General features: G+C 53.2%; 1 protein-coding gene across 3 annotated transcripts; it reads left to right on the top strand.

The window, feature by feature from the left end:
- The first annotated feature begins 8,048 nt into the window (after positions 1–8,048).
- Positions 8,049–14,286, top strand: LOC125552492 (uncharacterized). 3 transcript variants are annotated; one of them, XM_087518745.1, is made up of 2 exons: positions 8,049–8,704; positions 9,142–14,286. In XM_087518745.1, the coding sequence occupies exon 2, from the start codon at positions 11,121–11,123 to the stop codon at positions 14,280–14,282; it is 3,162 nt and encodes a 1,053-aa protein (XP_087374871.1). In that variant the 5' UTR covers positions 8,049–8,704; positions 9,142–11,120; the 3' UTR covers positions 14,283–14,286. The 3 variants fall into 3 exon arrangements, with proteins under 3 accessions (XP_087374871.1, XP_087374872.1, XP_087374870.1); XM_087518746.1 differs by having other exon boundaries at positions 8,049–9,425; positions 9,505–14,286; XM_087518744.1 differs by having other exon boundaries at positions 8,049–9,969; positions 10,070–14,286.
- Positions 14,287–20,258: the final 5,972 nt, after the last annotated feature.

Below are 20,258 nucleotides of genomic sequence, written 5' to 3'. Positions count from 1 at the left end.
TACCTAGGCACAACAGAGAGGTCAGCACACCGGTCTAAATCCTATGCGCGCAGGGGTCTGGGCCCATCGCCCATTGCACACCTACACGTTGCGAGGGCGGCCGGAAGCAGACCTAGCCTCCCTAATACAAGAGTAGGCGTTTCAGTCCAATCCGGCGCGTGCCACTCAATCGCTGACGTCAAGAAGGCTTTGGCTGATACCACGACGTCGAGTGCCCATAATTGTTCTCGCGTAGTTGGTTAGTGCGTATAGGCCAGTGGCCAGACTCAGATCAAATATCCAGATCTCGTTAAGCACGTTATTTGCAGTATCCGCGGACACCGACCAGGGACCAGGCCCACCTGTCTCCTAGGTGGTCGCAACCTGTCCTGTCGCTCCGCCACAAAGTAACCATCAGGGGTCTGTCGGGAACCCAGGCCCACCACTGCCTGGGTGGAACCACCTGCTCCTTCAGCCCCCATCTCCAAAACATCAACATAAGTTTGTAATAGTATAGTATATACCCGTGATCACCTGCTGAGTGATCACGGCCCAGTAGTATAGCACGGAAGACGGACAAGAGTCTAGGGCCACTGTTGTAATACTAGCAACCTATACTAAGCATTAGGATAGCAGGTGAAGGTATCAACAATTGTAGCAATAATGATAGGCTGTGCAACAGAATAGGAGCTATCGAATAAACAACAGTAGCAAACCTAATGCAAGAATAAGAGAGAAGAGAGTGGGCGATATCTGGTTGATCAAAGGGGGTTTGCTTGCCTGGTTGCTCTGCAGACAAAAACGGACCCTCGAAGGTGAAGTAGTCCATCACTGGTTTGACCGCGGTCTCGGGGTCTATCGGAAAGAAGTAACGAAGGGGGGACACAATAAATAATAGAGCAATCAAAGCATCACAAAGGATAACATGGCATTACACGGTGCTAGGGGTGACCTAACGCAGGGATAGGTGATACCGGTGAAGGGGGGAAACACCCGGGAAAGTATTCCCAGTGTTTGACGCTTTCGGGCAGATGAAATTGAGGCGGATTGTTGCATGTTCTCTATGCTAGGGACGCGTGGCGGACGAACGGACTGCGTATTTGGATTCGTCATGTTTTTCTGAGCAGCTTTCATGTATAAATTATTTTCATCTGAGTTGCAGTTTATTTTCTATTAATTTCTATAGTTTTAAACATTTTTCTGAAATAGTGGAATTTTGTAATTAATTTTTAACCCGAATTGACCAAGTCAACTTGGCTGGTCAAAAGCAGAGGTGGTTGTCGGTGTCAAAACCGGCAGATCTCGAGTAGGGGGTCCCAAACTATACGTCTAAGGATCGAAGGTAACATGAGGCAGGGGACACGATGTTTACCCAGGTTCGGGCCCTCTTGATGGAGGTAAAACCCTACATCCTGCTTGATTGACTTTGATGAGAATAGGGGTTACAAGAGTTGATCTACCTCGTAATGGCTAAACCCTAAATGTCTAGCCTGTATGATTATGATTGCCTCTGCGGACTAAACTCTCCGGTTTATATAAACACTGGAGGGGGCTAGGGTTGTACAGAGTCAGTTTACAGAGAAAGGAATCTTCATATCCGAACGCCAAGCTTGCTTTCCACTCCAAGGAGAGTCCCATCCGGACACGGGGGAAAGCCCTCGATCTTGTATCTTCACGGCCCATCAGTCCGGCCCACATTACATAGCCCGGACGCCCGAGGACCCCCTAGTCCAGGACTCCCTCAGTAGCCCCCGAACCAGGCTTCAATGACGACGTGTCTAGCACACAGATTGTCTTCGGCATTGCAAGGCGGGTTCTTCATTACAATCTGGACTGTCGATAATCCGACGATGATCCTAACTTTTTTACAATTCCCACCTCGATGGCGCTTCAACTTTCACACGCAGGATGAATACGAATGGTCCATGTCCTTTTTATAAATAAGCCCTTTACCACGTTCAGACGGCATCTATATAAGGTGATATAGGCCTCCAAATGAAATCCCTCATCGCGCAGAAAGGAAATCTCCAAATCCACCCATGAGCGAAGCCTTCGACCATGGCCAGCACTCCAGGCTCCTCCTCATGTCCCCATGGCCCTCAAGAGGGCGATTGGCAGAGTTGCTCCGTGCCTCATCTTCAGTTAAGTCGGCTCCATGCGCAAGGTTACCTTCCTCCCGCGGATCTAATCTCCTCTCGAGCGGGATTGTACTCAACAGGCAATGACGCGATGGCCAAGAATTTCCCCAACCCCAATAAGGAGGAGAGGGTGTGTTTCGTCCCATTCTGGCTGCGGGGTCTAGCATTTCCAATCCATCCCTTTCTTAGGGGGTTATTGGAATTTTACGGCATCCAACTACACAACCTCACCCCCAGGTTCGATTTTGCACATCTTAGGCCTTGTTGCCCTCTGCGAGCTATTTTTGGGTATCGAAGCCCACTTTGAATTATGGAGAAGTTCTTTTGTCTCGTTCCTCACCACCGAGGAGGCTCTATTTTTGAGGTGGGCGGCGCCAAAGTATGGCGTATATCCAAATCTGGATACCTTGTGGGAACACCTAAAGAGGTTTACCCACAATGGACTTCTGAATGGTTTTATGTGGACGACGTCCCACTGCCGGACCCAGTTTGAAGTGGCCTTCCTGAATTCTCTAGCGCTCCTTTAAGGAAGCGCCTCCACTGGTGTCCCTGAAGTCCCAAAGAAGAGGACAGCATGGAGATACAGCGGTTGGTCAGCAAGGCTAGGCTGATGGCCCACTCCGAACTCTCAATAGTCGAAGTCATGGCGATCGCAATAGCGTGCAGCCCCTCCAATCCAGAGTAACTCCTCTATGGTGTTACAATGGAGAAGATGACGTGTCCCGTTACATACGGCAGGGTCCAGATACCCCAGCCGAACTGGCCTCTACTTCGGTCGATCTGTATAAGGGCGAAAAAGAAGATATTCTTCGTTTAAACTGTCGGGAAGCCTATTCCATGTACACTCCTATTGAATGGGTAAGATCTCGACATCTGTGCTTATTTTATTGCATCACAGATGTTGATCAAATGTACCATTCATCTCCGCCAACTTTAGTCATGGAAGAGGATGATCGAGGGCGTCCACTGTCCTGCTCCTCAGCCGGAGGATCATAATCGCGATAACGATCCTGGCTTTTGTGAGGATCCAGATATATATATATACATATACATAAAAACTATTCTGATCACGGGATCAGAATAATATTCTGATCACAACCTGACCTGCCCCACTAGTAGTACATTGAACTTCCCTGTGAACTAGGTTGAACTTCCGCCAACATTGCCCAAATGGGGCTTGCGATATACCGTTGGAAAGCTATGGACACCAATATCATGACCCAACTTAAATTTTTGGCAAAATATAAGCGGTTTAAGAGCAGTTTTGAAAACCATTTTTTCTTCGCACAAAAACGTGAATCGTATTTTCGATCGCATTTCTAAACCGTTTATCGGAATGAGGCATATAATATGGCGTTGGAAAGCTGCTGCAAAACCGCTCCTTCCACATGTTGAAAGTTTTCTCTAATTCCTTATGTTAAAGAGTAATTTGAAAATACATAAAATTTCGTAAACTGAACAGCTGAGTTCGTTTTTTCGATGTCATTTCTAAACGGCTAATCCAATGGAGGCATATGATACGGCGTTGGAAAGCTTATGAAAATGCGCTACTTTTTCATCTTGACAGTTTGTTTCTAATTTTGAATGGTTTAAGAGTAATTTAGAAAATGGTCCAAGTCCTACTGAGTTCGTATTTTCGAGCTAATTTTTTAACCGTGCGTCTGAATGCAGCAAATGATATGGCGTTGGAAAGCTTGAACAAATGCGAAACTTTTTGGTATGTATTGTTTCTCCCAATTCTTTACGGTTTTAAGTCAGTTTTGAAAATGGCAAAAAACGTATTTTCGCCGTAATTTCTACAAACTTTATCGGAATGGGGCAAATAATATACCGCTGAAAAGCTACGAAAAATGCGAAACTTTTTCATGTTGATGGTTTTCTCTGATTCCTAGCCGTTTTTAAAGTAATTTCGAAAATGGCGGGATCATGCGTTCTACCTTTATCGCGAAACAGATTCTTCAAAAATGCACCGCGTGAAGAACCTGAACTTCTCGGCGCGTGTACCTGAACTTCACTCTGTTTTTCACGTGATTTTTTTGCTCGTAGGTCTCCATCCACTGCTCGTAACTCTCCATGCACTCACCGGAATTGGGCAAGTGATATACCGATGGAAAGCTGTTGTAAACACGCAACTTTCCCGTGTTGATCATTTTTTCATACTCGTGACAATTTTAAAAGTTTTTATCTGAAATTCATTCAGCGTAGTAGTTGAACTTCCTGCTGTTTTCACGTTGAACTTTTGTGACGTATTTTTGTTTGTAATTTTCTCATCCATTCGTCGGTGTTACACAAATGATATTCCTTTTGTACAAACCTCTCTTAAAATAATTTTTCTAACTTTCTCCGACCGAGGACTTGAACTTATGACAACAACAAATTTGGACCTTGCCTTTTTATTCATTTTTCTCATATTAAACACACACCATGTAGTACATGAACTTTTTCCATTTTTATAATTTGAATTTTTTATTTTATTTTTGAAATCAAATTGCTTCCAAATAATAACTAAACTTCTTTGTGGATTGAGATAATTATTTTAAAAATCAAAAAAAATATTTTTTGTGTTTTCGAACATGGGAATATAAGGTGAACCTCTCTCGCAAAAATTTTTGAACTTCCCCGGACAAAGCACATGAACTTCTTGCAACAAACCTTTTAAGCTTTTAGTTTTCTATTCTTATCTAAAATGCATTCCGTGTAGTAGTTGAACTTCCCGCTATGTTCACCTTGAACTTCTGTCACGTATTTTTGTTCAACCTCTCTCACAACAATTTTTGAATTTTATTGGGCCGAGCGCTTGAACTTCTAAAAACAAAATCATTAGCCTTTGCTTTTTCATTCTTTTTTTCATACAAAAATGCACACCGTGTAGTACGTGAACTTCTGGCAGTTATCAATCTGAACTTCTCTCGGTTACGTGAAAATATCTGAGTTTTTATGAATATTAATCTCAATTTCTTAATACATTTTTATGAATTCTGAAGCGCTCTATTTTTAAAAGTTGAACTTCTTGTTATTTTATTTTTGAACTTCTTGTTTCCATTCTTTAATAATGAGGGAAATCCGAGTTTTATATAATCATTGAACTTCTCCATATTTTTAATATGGACTTCCTGGATTTTTTTCTTAATCTTTTTTTATGAATTTTTAAGCACTCTATTTTTAAAAGTTGAACTTCTTGTTATTTAATTTTTGAACTTCTTGTTTCCATTCTTTAATAACGAGGAAATCTGAGTTTCTATAATCATCGAACTTCTCCATCTTTTTAATATGAACTTACAGTGTTGTAATAAACATTGAACTTATCCTTCAATTAAATTTGAATCTCTAGCTTTTTGTAAAAATAGAGAAAAACCATTTTCTCACCAAATTTTAGCTCCTCTATTTTTCAAAATTGAACTTCTTCGTTTATTCTTTGGTAACGGAGAAAATCCTAACTCTAGAATATACGTCGAATCTCTTCGTTATATAAATTTGAAGTTCTAGTTTCTTTAAAAAATTGGGATATTATATTTTAACTATGTTATTTATTATTCTTTAGTAGCGGTTAAAGTCGCTCCATTTTTTAATTTGAACTTGTTGTTTTTTGAAATTGAACTTCTTGATTTATTATTGAGAATGGTGAGATATCCGCTTGAAAGTCGCTCCATTTATTATTTGTGAGCCGCTATATTTTTTATTTAGAAACAGTGAAATATCCGCTTGAACAACTCCTTTTCTTTTTAAATTGAACTTCTAGGTTTATTATTTAGTAACAGGGAAAATATTTAGCTTTTTATTAAAGATATCAAACCATTTTGTTATTTTCATTTGAACTTCTAATTTTTTTAAACACAGAAAATACTTTTTTTATAAATTGTAACTACTCTCTAGTAATTGAACAACTCTATTTACTTAATTCAAAGTTATTGGTTTTGTAATACACATAAAACTTTTATGTTACTCAAATTTGAACTTCTAAGTTTTTATAGAAACGAGGAACCTTTTTTGTAATTCTGAATTGTTCCTTCTTTCTAATTTGTACTTCTTTTTGGGTTTTTGAATGGCATATTTTTTTTGATTTTGTGTATGTGTTCAAAAAACAAGATTTTTTTACATGTGTTTCTTGGAGGTCAATACAAAGACATTTTTTACATTATGTTTTCATGAACTTTCAACTGATTTGTTTCTTTAAACTTCATTTCTTCCTCTTCTTCACTGTTTGAACTTCGCTAGAATTTACTTATGAAAACTTCTTGGAGTTTTACGTATTTTTTCTATGCACTTTTTTTCAAAGAGGGGTGTGCACTCCTCAAAACAAAACTATGAACTTAGCTTGTACCGCGTTGTTGAACAGTAAAAACAGTGACCAATACAATGCAGTGTATTCATAATGAACGACCTTGTACTGCATCGCTGAACGGCAGGAGGGAACGGCATGAGTGTTGCAGGTGTGGAGAGAAGCAAGAAATCAGGGAAAATGTGGAGAAATTGTGTGTATGTGTCCTTTTTTGCATGTGTAACATATGAGCTGGCATCTATACTCTCGAAAACATATGAGCTGGCATCTGAATTCTTCTACCTCTCTGCATAATGAGTGAGTTTGTAAATATGGAAGGAGAAAAGAAAAATCTTCAAGACAACCAATCCCTCTCTTCGTCGGACTTCTCTCCATTTTTAAATAGAACTTCAGCGATCTGTCACTAGCTCCATCTGCAGATTTTGGGAGCACTGCCTGCTGTGGATTAGAATCAATTAGAGAGAGAGAGAGAAGTAGCACCACATGATAGACAAAACAAAATTGTGACATCGCACAATCAAGAGAATTTGCAGCATTAACGTGATTCCTTCCACTTTGAGATCCATCGAACTTCTACAAATTTTTCAGCGATCTCTATTTTTCTTCAATACATAGAATTGAACTAATGCACCTAGTTAGGTTGAACTGAACTAAAGTGATGGCAGTAGGGCTCGTCACAAGTGAGCGGGATGGCAGCAGGAGGAGGCGCACTGCGCCGAGTGGCTGGACGGCGCTGCGCAGGGGAGGCACTCGGGAGAGGGGAGATGATGGGCTGCGGCGTTGGTCGGAGGGCGCTGGTCGCGTGGCATAGCTGGAGGAGGAAGCCATGATTGTGGCCTCCCTCCATGCTCCTCGTCCCGAGGCCCTCCATGGGTTGCTCACCGTGGCCAGACGGTCGAAGCAGGAGCTGGAGTCGGAGGAAGAGGTTGGGGACGACGGGGACAGTGCCAGTGGCAGTGGCAGTGGATCCGGGAGCTGGCGTCGTGGGTCGGGGGTCGTCGTGAGAGCAGGGTAGGTAGCCGGGCTACTGCAGGAGGCCGACAAACGGGCCGCGAGAGGAGACCAGTAGAGAGGCCGCGGGAGGTGGAGGCGCGTCGGTGCTGAGATCCCCGGCGGCGGGCGGGGGAGGGGGGTCGCCGCCGCGGCTGAAGCAGGGGTGGACGAGGACGCAACCGCGGTTGAAGCAGGAGAAGGACGGCGCAGCGCGCGGGGAAGGCGGGGTGGGGCGGCGGCGGCGCGCGGGGAAGGCGGGGTGGGGCGGCGGCGGCGCGCGGGGAAGGCGGGGTGGGGCAGCGGCGGCACGCCGGGAAGGCGAGGTGGGGCGGCTGACTCACGTCAGGATGGCCGGGTGTGGCGGAGGAATCTCGCCGGTATGGCCGTGTGGGGCGGCTGGATCGGGGGGGGGGGGGGGGGGTTGAGGGGAACGTGAGGAGGGAGGGAGGTTGCGGGAGAGAGGATAGGATTTCATTTCTTTTGTTTTCTCGGGAGTTCGGGAACATCTGATCGTGCGTATATAGGGCAGACCGTGCATATACACACACATATATATAGGGTTGGGCTATTCTGTTGCCCGTATCAGAATATTATTATGTTACGCTCAGCTCTATATAAGAGCGATCCGACTAATCTGAAACTAACAGGAAAAATGTGTCCATCTCCCCAACCCGATCCCCCACCATCGCCATGACCACCTACTCTAGCGCGCCTCCGCCGGCCCCCTCCCCCAGCGCGCCGCAGCCGGCCCCTTCCCCCAGCGCGTCTCCGCCGGCCCCTGCCCAGTGCGCCGCAACCGGCCCCCTCCCCCAGCGCGCCTCTGCCGCCCCCTACTCCAACGCGCCACCGCCGGCCCCCTACTCCAACGCGCCGCTGCCGTAAACCTGCCGGGCGCGCCGCCGCCCCCTGCCCCAGCACGCCACCACAACGACCTCCCTTTCCCAGTGCGCCGCCGCAGGCCCCCTGGCCCAGCGCACCACCACCACGACCTCCCTCCCCCAGTGCGGTGCGGCCTAGCCCCTGCCTCCGAGCGTCGCCGGTCTTCGCGCACAACTATCCCACTGCTGCCACACACACCAACTCTGTACTGAGGCTAGCACGGTGGTCGATCACCGAGGGATGGCCGGTCCTTGCCATCGGCGGCCGCACTCCCGATGTGTCATGAGCGATTGCGCCCATAGAGGCTTGCTCCCATCATCCTCCTCCTCCCAGAGTACGATGTCAATGGCGACAACATCCAGTAGGTCCTCTTGTGCCTCTACTCGCCCCGCTTTCACCACCGGCCAGTCGTGCAAAGCCATGTAAAAATGTTCAGGTAAAATGTGGATCCCTGCACAAAGTTCAGGTTAGTTCAGTACAAAAAGTTCAAGTAATTTCTGGCAATGTTTAAGTTGAGTGAAAAATTCAAGCTCAGTTCGGTCAAAAAAAAATAAGTCAAAAGTTGCATGAAGCCCATTCTGCTTGCGCTGGTGCGCTCCTGCTGTTTGTTGCTGCAGCAGGGTGATGTGAGTGTGAGAGAGAGATAGAAAAATGGAATGATCTTCCACATTGACTAACTCGTGGCACACTCGGTTCAATTTCTTGATTTAGTCCAATTCAATTCCTAATTTTGTTTCAGTTCAACGACTGCTATCTCTCTTAGTTTTGATGTTTAATTACAAAGTCTATGTACATTAACAGCAAACAAGTTCAAGTATATCAATAAATGGTAGTTTGGGTATAGAGAATTTGATGCTTGTTGGGTGTATACAGGAGTATAAATGGATTTTCTTCTTGTTGAACTAAGTTGAACATGTCATTATGCGTCACGGCTGGGGGTGGGAGGCGTGCGGCGGCCGGAGGTGGGAGGCCGTTCAACTTTGCGTCTTTCGCTCGGCCAGCGCTCGACGAGGAGCACCCCGGTCTCGCTCGTGTGTGGGTTTTGGAGTATATTCTACCGATGTGTTCTGCTCTCCTCTATTTTCAACTAAATCGTGCTGCCATGTGTGGATTTCCCCTCTAACTCCACAACAAGTTGAATCCTGCAAATTCTACTGGTAAGTGCAAGATTCAGTACTGTCCATTTTGATTTTCTATAAAGAAGGCCAATCATTCTTGTTGCTTCACATATACTAGTATACGGGAGTACTAGAATCCATCCACGAAACAATCAAGCAACCATGGATATCAGCCCACCACTGTGTTGCGGATGTGATCTTTGTGCGCTTTTGAGTATTGTAAAACAATTGTATGCTTCTGGTTGCTGCTTGCTGCCACTGCCGAATTGTGTAGGTGCAAAAAGTTTCATATCGCAAGTTCAAAGAGGGTTGTATGCAAGTTTAGAAGTTTGTTTGGAGCATCTTTAGGTGTTTGTTGTAATGTAGAAAAGAGTTTTTAATACCGAAAACAAACCTAGTGAAAAAAATGTCCAGGCGACCATCATGCCTGCCTCCTGACCCCCGCCATCAGGTCGCGGCCTCTTCCGCCGTCAGGTCGCAGCCTCTTTTGCCGTCAGATCGCATCCTCTTCCTTCTGCAGGTCGCCGCCTCCTGCTGCTGCAGGCCATGCCCCATCCCCCATTCTCGCATGGTCGCCAACGAGGTATCCTACTACAACAGTGGTCACCGCCCAGAACTCTCTCCGGTTAATTTTGATCTACTTTTGCACATTTGTTCTTTATCTCACGAATTTTGTTATGTAGGAGATGAACAATTGTTGATCCTGAAGTTTCATCGCATGATTTTTTGTCTCTGAAGTTTGCACCAATTCTTGATCCTGAAGCATCAATGCTTGAGCACTGATTGTCGGAGTAAATAGCCATGGGTAGCCTAGCCGGCTTCCCCCGGCACTTCTGAAAAAGTTGCGAGCCTGCCTGGCTCACAAGTATCCGAGACATGGGGCTGCCTTCCCCTAGCCGGCTACGATCAAGGCCGGCTTTCGGAAGGCGGTCCGACTTTGGCCCTCATGAGAAGACCGACTCCAAGAAACCGGCTGTGAGAAGGCCGATTCCTTCGAGCCGGCTTCCCGTAAAGCAGTCAAGACCGTACCCACAAAGTTTGCGCCCACCTAATGACGGTGCGACGGGGCGTGGCTACAGGAGAGCCTGCCACCCCCGAATCCCGGGGCACGCCTGGCACAGTGCGCCGTACGAGGTAGGCGTGACCCGTCCGGCGCAGCACTGTTGCCATGTTGACCCTGGCGTCATCCACGACGGGCCGCCAGCGTGGCCCACAGGCGGTGGGCCCCTTAAAGTAGAGAGACGGCCGAAGGCGGCCACGCTTCCAACCAGCCGGCCCGAGACGGAGCCGGCTCGCCGCAGCCGGCTCGCCGCCTCCCTCGAAGAGGACGCCCCATTAAGGAGACAAGACGCGGTAAGGCTACAGCGATCGCCCGGCAGGCGGCGGCACTGTAGCCACGCTTACCACGATGACGCTCACGTCAGCAAGATGAAGCCACAGTAACCAAGGAGTTGGCAGCCGGCGGGACCCACCAGTCGGCGGGCCCCAGCAGCCGGCGCAGAAGCCGGCGAGCGCAGTCACATACGGCTGGGCCCCACGCCAGCCGGATTACCATTGTACCCTCGGGGGGTAGGCTTATATAAACCCCCCGGGGCACCCAAGCAAAGGGTTCGACCCCCTGCTAGTTCTAGACACCACACAAGGAGAAGAAGCAGGCTAGCCGTGCCCTTTCTTCCTCCTCCCCCCAAAACAGCTCCAGGAGCGTTGTGTAGCTACTTGATTCATCGAGTGATCATGCGGAGACCCCGCAGAGCAGCAGTAGGGGTGTTATCTCCTCGGAGAGCCCCGAAGCCGGGTAAGATCCGCCGGCGTGCGTGTCCTCGCCTCATCCCGCTTCCAGGCACCGGCGATGTCTTACTGGTTCCCACAAAGATAAGCCACCCGTTGGTATATGTCGCACCCACCACCCGACATTTGGCGCCCACCGTGGGGCCAGGCGCACCGTCGTCCGGAGACCTGTTCTGGACGGGAACCCTCTTCCTCCCCAGCGAGCGTAGCCAGCCCGGCACGCCCGATGGCGCTTGCCACGACGCGCTGCAAGGCGTCACCAGCATCCGCGCGGCAAGCGGCCTCGCCGATCTCCCCGACGAGACCTTCATCCCCAACGAGCTCGCCTCCGATGCGGGCACTGACCGCCTCGCCGACCTTCTCGGCCAGCTCCATGTCTCCAGCGAGCCCGCTGCGGACCTGGAATCGGTTGGTTCCACCGACCCGATGCCTGTCGACTCCGACACGGCCTCCTACGACGCCTTCCCCACCAACGTCGCGATCTACAACGACCCGCTTCCTCGAGCCGATGGCCACGATGCTGTCGCCGCCGAAGTGATGGTCGTCGGCCACGGCGGCCCGGCCGACGAGAGCGCCCGCGACGCTTCGTGCGCGGTGGCCCACGACTTGTCCGCTCCTCTCCCGGCCGACGCCGACGACGAAGCCCTGGAAGCACGCCGCCTCGCTCTCCTCGCAGAGGGCCGGAGGCTGGCCTCCGTAAGACGCCTCACTGAGGCCTACCGGCGCGAGGCTGACCGCGCCGCCTTCGGCACGCCGGCCCCGGGCGGGCCAAGCCGGGCCGGCCTTATCAAGCAACGCGGCGCCGTGATCGCCGACACGCTGGGAGTCGATCGTCCGGTCTATGCCACTCCGCTTGAGAATTTGCGTGCCGCCCAGGCGGCCGTAGACGAGCTGGACGGCCTGGAAGCCGAAGACCTCCCCCACATGACCCGGCGCATCCAGCAGTTGATTGACGCCGCCGCGCGGCGGCACGAAGCCGACGCTCGCGCGGAAAGCCTTCCTCCGCGCCGAGAGCACGGCGCGACGTCCCGGACGCCGACTACGAGCAACACCCGCGCGCGACGCGAGAAGGAACCGGCTACCAGCCATAGCCGGACCCGGATCTCCATCGAGCGGGACGCGGACGGTCATCCCCGAGCCATGGAGTGGCGGGGCGACCCGCCTCCGCCTCCGCCCCGTGGAGAGAGATATCCCGCCTCACCGCCAGTGGCGCACCCGACTCTCAGCGGCCGGCTGGGCCGCCGCGAAGGAATCGGCGAGAACGACGCCCGCCATCGGCTCGACCGCCTGGCGCGATCCCTGGCATTGGAAGAAGAAGACGATGTCGGCCCGCCTTGCTTTGCCCCCCGCATCCGCGACGAGCCTTTTCCCAAAGGGTTCTCGCTCCCAAGAGACACGCCCAAATACAACGGCTCCGTGAAGCCGGAAGATTGGTTGATCGACTACTCCACCGCAGTTAGCATCGCCAATGGCAATCGGCGCGTCGCCGTGAAGTACGTGCCCCTCATGCTGCAGGGCACGGCGCGCACCTGGCTCAACAGCCTCAAGCCGCGTAGCATCAACAGCTGGCTAGACTTCACAGAAGCCTTCATCCGCAACTTCACCAGCACCTACAAGCGGGCTCCCAAGCCCAGACAGCTTTCCTTGTGCGTGCAAGGCCCCGCCGAGTCCACTCGCGATTACCTCACACGTTGGGCCGAGCTCCGCAACTCCTGTGAAGGGGTGCATGAGGTACAAGCCATAGAGTACTTCACAGCCGGATGCCGAGAAGGCACCCTCCTCAAGCACAAGTTCCTCTGCGACGAGCCGGCTACTCTCGATGAGCTTCTGGACATAGCGGACAAGTATGCTACCGCCGACTCCTCGATGAAGACCGAGCTTCGGGTAGACGCGTCCGGGAAGGTGCTCAACCCGGCGCCCAAGACGCCGGCTGGAGAACCCGGCCGACACCCCAACTCGAACGACAACAAGCGCAAGGGCCCCGCGCCGCCTCCTGCTTGCCGGCAGGTGGCCACGGTCGAAGATGCGCCGCCTGAAGAACGACCGGCGCCCAAGAAGCTCAAGGGCGGCAGGCCGGCTTGGCAGCCCGCCTTCTCCTACGAGCAAACCCTCGACGCCCCTTGCAAGTTCCACAGTGGCGCGAAGCCGTCCAACCACACGACCCGGAAGTGCAACTGGCTCACCCGAATCTCTAAGGGCGAGGGGCTCTTGCCGCCTTCGCCTGCCGGCCCGCCACCTCCGCCTCCGGCCGCTCGGCCCGCAGTCGGAGCCGTGCATGACGAGTTCCCTGATGAGCAAGCAACCTACGTCGTCTTCACCAGCCAGCCCGAAGACCGGCGCAACATACGCCGAGAGCACCAGGAAGTCAGCGCGGTTGCTGCCAACCCCGCTGGACACATGCATTGGTCAGAAAAGCCCATCAGCTGGAGCCGGGCCGACCACCCAGAGGTGATGCCGTCTCTCGGCTCGTATGCTTTGGTCCTGGAAGCTACCCTTGCAGCGGACAGACGCGCCGCCCGCTTCTCTCGTGTGTTGATAGACGGCGGGAGCAGCATCAACATCTTGTATCGTGACACCCTGGAGAAGTTGAACGTCAAGACAAAACAGCTCATGCCCACACGGACAGTGTTCCACGGCATCGTACCCGGCCTGTCCTGCGCCCCCATTGGCAAAATCAAGATTGATGTACTTTTTGGGGACAAGGAGCATTTCCGCCGGGAAGCAATCTGGTTTGAAGTGGTGGACCTGGAAAGTCCTTACCATGCATTGCTGGGCCGACCTGCCTTGGCCAAATTCATGGCGGTTCCCCACTATGCCTACCTCAAGATGAAGATACCAAGCACCAAAGGCGTCATCATCGTAGCCGGTGACTACAAGAAGTCCTCCGAGTGCGCGGCGGCCAGCAGCCGGCTGGCCGAGTCCCTTGTGATCGCTGAGGAGAAGAAGATGTTGGACCGAGTCATGGCCATAGCCGGCAAGCAGTCGGCCGTGTCCCCCGACCCAAGGAGCATGATGCCCAAGGATCTTTTCAGCCGGCCAAGGAGACGAAGAAAATACCCCTTGACCCCGAGCATCCAGAGAGGTTTGCCGTCATCGGGGCAAACCTGAACAGCAAATAGGAAGGCGAGCTCGCCGATTTCCTCCGTGAGAATCGGGATATCTTTGCGTGGTCCCCCAAGGACATGCCGGGTGTTCCGAGGAAATTCGCCGAGTACAAACTACATGTTCGAGAAGACGCAAGGCCAGTCAGGCAACCCCTTCGCCGGCTGTCGGAGGAGAAACGCAGGATTGTAGGGGAGGAGATAGCCCGGCTCTTGGCGGCCGGCTTTATCATGGAAGTTTTCTTTCCAGAGTGGCTCGCTAACCCGGTCCTTGTGCTGAAGAAGAATAACAAGTGGCGCATGTGTATAGACTACACATGTCTTAACAAGGCCTGCCCCAAAGATCCTTTTGCCCTGCCAAGGATAGACCAAGTGATAGACTCCACAGCCGGATGCGAGCTGTTGAGTTTTTTGGATGCTTACTCCGGATATCACCAGATAAAGCTAGACCCGGACGACCGCCTGAAGACCGCCTTCATCACGCCGTCGGAGCCTTCTGCTACCTGACTATGACATTCGGCTTGAGAAATGCCGGTGCCACCTTTCAGCGTTGCATGCAGAAGTGCCTCCTCAAGCAACTCGGCAGGAATGCCCACGTTTACGTGGACGACATCGTAGTGAAGACGGAGAAGCGTGGCACCTTGCTGGAAGACCTCAAGGAAACATTCGAGAACCTGCGCCGGTTCCAAATCAAGCTCAACCCCGAGAAATGCGTGTTCGGGGTGCCAGCCGGCCAGCTTCTAGGCTTCCTGGTCTCCGAACGCGGCATCGAATGCAACCCGGCGAAGATCAAAGCCATCGAGAGAATGGCGATCCCCACCAAGCTTCGAGACATTCAGAAGTTCACCGGGTGCTTGGCCTCCTTGAACCGCTTCATGAGCCGGCTCGGAGAGAAGGCCCTCCCCCTCTACCGCCTCATGAAGAAGAGCACTCACTTCGAGTGGAACGACCAGGCCGACCAAACTTTCCACGAGTTAAAGAAGATGCTGGCCACGCCGCCTGTCCTCGCGGCACCGACCGAGAAAGAGCCCATCCTCCTTTACATCGCTGCAACCAGCCGGGTGGTCAGCACCGTCATCGTAGTTCAGCGCCCGGAAGAAGGCCGAGCCCAGCCGGTCTAGAGGCCGGTGTATTATTTGAGCGAGGTGTTGTCTGCCTCAAAGCAGAACTACCCACACTACCAAAAGATGTGTTACGGCGTGTACTTCACCGCCAAGAAGCTGAAGCCCTACTTTCAAGAGCATCCCGTCACGGTCGTATGCACTGCCCGCTAGCCGAGATCATAGGCAGCCGGGATGCATCTGGCCGGGTCGCAAAATGGGCAATCGAGCTGGCCCCCTACACGATCTTCTACCAGCCCCGCACCGCCATCAAGTCGCAAGCACTGGCCGACTTCCTCGTCGACTGGGCCGAGACCCAGTACCTGCCGCCGGCTCCCGACTCCACCCATTGGCGCATGCACTTCGACGGGTCCAAGATGCGCACCGGCTTGGGAGCCGGCATCGTCCTTACCTCTCCCAAAGGCGACAAGCTCAGATACACGCTACAAATCCACTTTGCCGCCTCCAACAATGTGGCCGAGTACGAGGCGCTCATACACGGGCTCCGGCTTGCCAAAGAACTTGGTATTCGCCGGATCCTATGTTATGGCGACTCGGACCTGGTAGTCCAGCAGTCATCTGGTGACTGGGACGCCAAGGACGCGAACATGGCGAGCTACCGCTTCCTGGTCCAACAACTCAGCGGATACTTTGAAGGATGCGAGTTCCTCCACGTACCACGAGCCGACAATGAGCCAGCCGATGCCCTGGCTCGAATAGGCTCCACTCGGCAAGCAATTCCAACCGGCGTCGCTCTACAACGCCTCCTCAAGCCGTCTATCAAGCCGTCTCCGGAATTCGATTCCATCTTCGTGCCGCCTGACCCCGATGCGGCCAGGTCCGGCTCGAAGAATCAAGTAGCCAACCCCAAGACCCCCGTAGCCGGCCCGGGGACTTCGGCAGCCGGCTCGGGGACTCCGGCAGCCGGCTCGGGGACTTCGGCAGCCGGCTCAGGGACTGCGGTAGCCGGCTCGGGGACTGCGGTAGCCGGCCCGGGGACTGCACCAGCACTACAGCCGGCGGCCGACTCCAGCACCTCACAGCCCAGCCCGCCCACCCTGGTGGCAGTAGCCACTTTGGCAGTAGAAGAAGTCACGGCCCCGTCTTGGGCGCAGTCCATCCTTAAGTTCCTAGTAAACCAAGACCTGCCGGCCGACGAAACAGAAGCAAGGCAAGTCCAGCGCCGAGCCGGAGCATACACAATCGTCAACAGAGAACTACTCAAGCGCAGCGTCACCGGAGTCCTCCAGCGATGCGTCGAGCAAGAGAAGGGCATTGCAATCCTCGCAGACATTCACCAAGGAGAGTGCAGCCACCATGCGGCCTCAAGATCACTTGTCACCAAAGCCTTCCGCCATGGTTTCTTCTGGCCGACTGCTTTGGACGACGCGAAAGAATTAGTCAAGCATTGCAAGGGATGCCAGCTCTTCAGCTCCAAGCAACACATGCCGGCTTCGGCACTCAAGACCATTCCCCTCACTTGGCCCTTTGCCGTTTGGGGACTGGACATGGTGGGCCCATTCAAGACGGCGCGCGGCGGCATGACGCATTTGCTCGTCGCCGTAGACAAATTCACCAAGTGGGTTGAGGCGAAGCCGATCAAGAAGCTGAATGGGCCGACTGCCGTGACTTTCATCGCGGACATAACAACTCGGTACGGCGTGCCGCACAGCATCATCACCGACAATGGCACGAATTTCGCCAAAGGAGCCTTGGCACGTTTCTGCGCAGCGCAAGGTATCCGGCTGGACTTAGCGTCTGTCGCCCACCCGCAGTCAAACGGCCAGGTCGAGCGAGCCAACGGCCTCATCCTCTCTGGCATCAAGCCCCGACTGGTTGTACCTCTGGAGCGCTCAGCCGGCTGTTGGCTTGATGAGCTGCCGGCTGTCCTCTGGAGTCTGCGCACTACACCGAACAAGTCAACCGGCTTCACCCCTTTCTTCCTTGTATATGGTGCCGAGGCGGTCATCCCAACTGACATCGAGTTCGACTCGCCTCGAGTAACCATGTACACGGAAGCGGAGGCCAAGGAAGCACGAGAAGACGGCGTCGACCTGCTGGAAGAAAGCCGGCTGTTAGCTCTCAGCCGTCTGCAATTTACCAGCAGGGTTTGCGCCGCTACCACAGCCGGAAGGTCAGGCCAAGATCTTTCCAGGAGGGCGACCTTGTGCTCCGGCTGATTCAGCGAACAGCCGGCCAGCACAAGCTCTCAGCCCCTTGGGAAGGCCCTTTCGTCATCAGCAGAGCTCTAGGCAACGACTCCTACTACCTGATCGACGCACAGAAGCCGAAGGCACGCAAGAGAGACGACTCCGGCAAGGAGTCGGAACGGCCATGGAACGCCAACCTCCTTCGAAGATTTTACAGTTGAAAGGCAGTATGTATCACGCTAACCTTTGTATTAAGTACAAGACAATAGGCTCCCCGAGGAGGACTCGGGGACTGCCATCCCTTATGTATGAATGAAAAATGTTATGCTTGTCGTATCATTTACTAATTCCGTCCGGCACCGAGTCCGACTAGTCGGCTCGGGGACTGGCCAACTGAAGTTATATTAGAAGTCCTACCCGCAATCAGACAAGTAGTGTGCCGGCTCTCAAGCCTTCCCTTGCCAAAAGTCGCAGTTCGAAGAACCGGCTGTCCGGCTGGCAAGGGTTAAAGGGAAGAACGACCGCCCACACGAAAAACGGCTAGGGACGAACGGACTAATATAACAAAGCCGGTTCTTCCCACACCGCCGACTGGCTACCAGAGTAGCCGGCCGGCCGGTTTCCATTCACTTCACTTTAAATCCAAGAAAGCTCAAGTACTTGCCTCCCCAAAGAGGGAAGGCGGCAAAGGAAAAAGCCTAAGGATAAACAAGCATACGCGAATGGAAACCAAACATGCACATGATAATATTTACATGAAAAGACCTCCAAGAGGCCAACATTCAACATAGTTGGATACACCCCCAGTGGGTGGAACTGCGAAACTTAACAAAGATTATTCAAAGACAACAAAGCAGGAAAGATAAAGACGGCAGGTCAAGCTGGCGGAGCGGCCGACTGGTTGGCGGAGACGGTCGCGCCGGCTGAAGGAGCGGCCGGCTGACGAACTTCGGCTTGGTCGCCGCCTCCCGCAGAGGGCGCGCTTTCACGCGCCTCGTTGCTGGAGGCACGGTCGGCCTGAGGTCGGCTGGTTGTTCCACCAGCCGGCTCGACGTTTCCGCCGTCGTCGTCTTCGTCTTCTTCGCCCTCGTCGCTGGAGGCGATCTCCTCCGCTGAGTCCTCGCCCGCCGCTGGGTTTAGCCCGAACCACTCCTCCGGCTGTGCGACACCGTCATCATCGATTTCGGGTGCGAAAACGCTGATGTCGGTGCACTCGGCGATCGTTGAAGCCCGCTGGGCGATAGCCGGCCTCACCGCCTCCAGCTCCGCGTCGGCCTCCATCCGCCAAGTGCGCAGCTGGTCGAGGCTTAGCCCGGGGTACCAAGCCCGGACGAATTCCAACGCCCGCCCGACTCCGAGGCGGGCCGCTGACGCTTTCCAAGCTTCGAAGCGACCAACTGTGACTTCCAGCCAGTCGGCGGTTCGGCTCGGGGTGCGGGGGATCGTCTCGCCGGGCCAGAGGGCGGCCAGCACTTGCGCCCCGGCACATTGGAGCCGGCGAAGCATCCGGTGAGCCGGCTGCAACCGTGCCTGGACGGCCAGGAGTTACTCCTCAAGGGTCCGGTTTGCGTCCGGCGCAATGTCGGCCCCTGCTTGACGGCGCGCTTCGCGATGGGCTTCAATGCTTTGGGCAGCAAAGGCGGAGTAGCCCGGGAAGTAATCTGCAAGAAACAACAAGCAAGAGCTCAGGATAAGTCAAAAAACCCAAGCGGCAAGTGGCAGGAGAGGGCCGAGGAAGGCAGCTTACCGTCGATCAAGTCTTCAATCCGGCCGAAGCCTTCGTCCAGGCCTTGTCGGGTCTCAGACCAGGTCGCCGCCGCCATCTCATACTCCGCCAGCAAGGCGGCCTCACTCTCCTTCGCCGCCTGAAGGGCCGCTTTGTGGCTTTCCTCTTGATCGGCCAGCTTCTTGGCCAGGCGATCCCGTTCCTGGGCCAAGGCAGTGCACTCGGCCTCTTTGGCGTGAAGGGCGGCCTTCGCTTCGCCAAGCTCCTTCCTCAAGTCGGCGTTGGCCCCTGAAGACAAAGAAAGAAGAAAGATCAATAAGAGAAGAGTCGTCAAGAAAGATTCGACCCGACTGTGCAGCAGTCGGCCCGAATCTCGGGGACTACACCCAGTGGGTGCGCTAACGCGCCCCCACAGGAGATAAACAAAACCAAGTACTTACTTCGGCTGTCGGCCAAGTCGCTGGTCCGCCGGCTCAACTCTCGAGCCTGGGAGTCGAAGGCGGCGGCATGAAGGTTGTGGTATTCCTGAAAGTTTAGAAAGAAAGCAAAGTAAGATAGCCGTTGAGAAAGATCCGACCCGACTGCGCAGCAGTCGGCCCGAATCTCGGGGACTACACCCAGTGGGTGCGCTGACGCGCCCCCACGGAAGAAATCAAGAAAGCAAAGCAGCCAAGAGCGAAGGACTCACCCGGACAGTGGTTCGCGTTGACAAGAACTCTTGGTTGAGCTGTTGCAGCAGGGCGGCTTGAGCTCGTAGCCGGCTCCGGACCCCTTGAGCCACCGCATCCAGCTCGCCGGTCCCTCCGCTGGAAGTCCACTCGGACACGGCGGTGCTGGCCGCCTCCAGATCTCCAGCCGGCTGGCCTGCGCCCGCGGCTCGGCGCACCTCCGGCAGAGCGGCGCCTCCTCCAGCACGCCGGCCCGGCACCAGCTGCACCGCCCTGCCCTCCGGCTCACCCCCGACCGGCTCTTCTGGCGCCGCTGATGATTGACCGCCTTGGCCCGCT

Source organism: Triticum urartu, chromosome 4A (genome assembly GCF_056163025.1).
Source record: "Triticum urartu cultivar PI428250 chromosome 4A, HENAU_Tu73, whole genome shotgun sequence".
NCBI classification, from domain to species: domain Eukaryota; kingdom Viridiplantae; phylum Streptophyta; class Magnoliopsida; order Poales; family Poaceae; genus Triticum; species Triticum urartu.
Note: the sequence above shows the minus strand (reverse complement) of the source record. Positions and strands in the feature narration are given on the sequence as shown.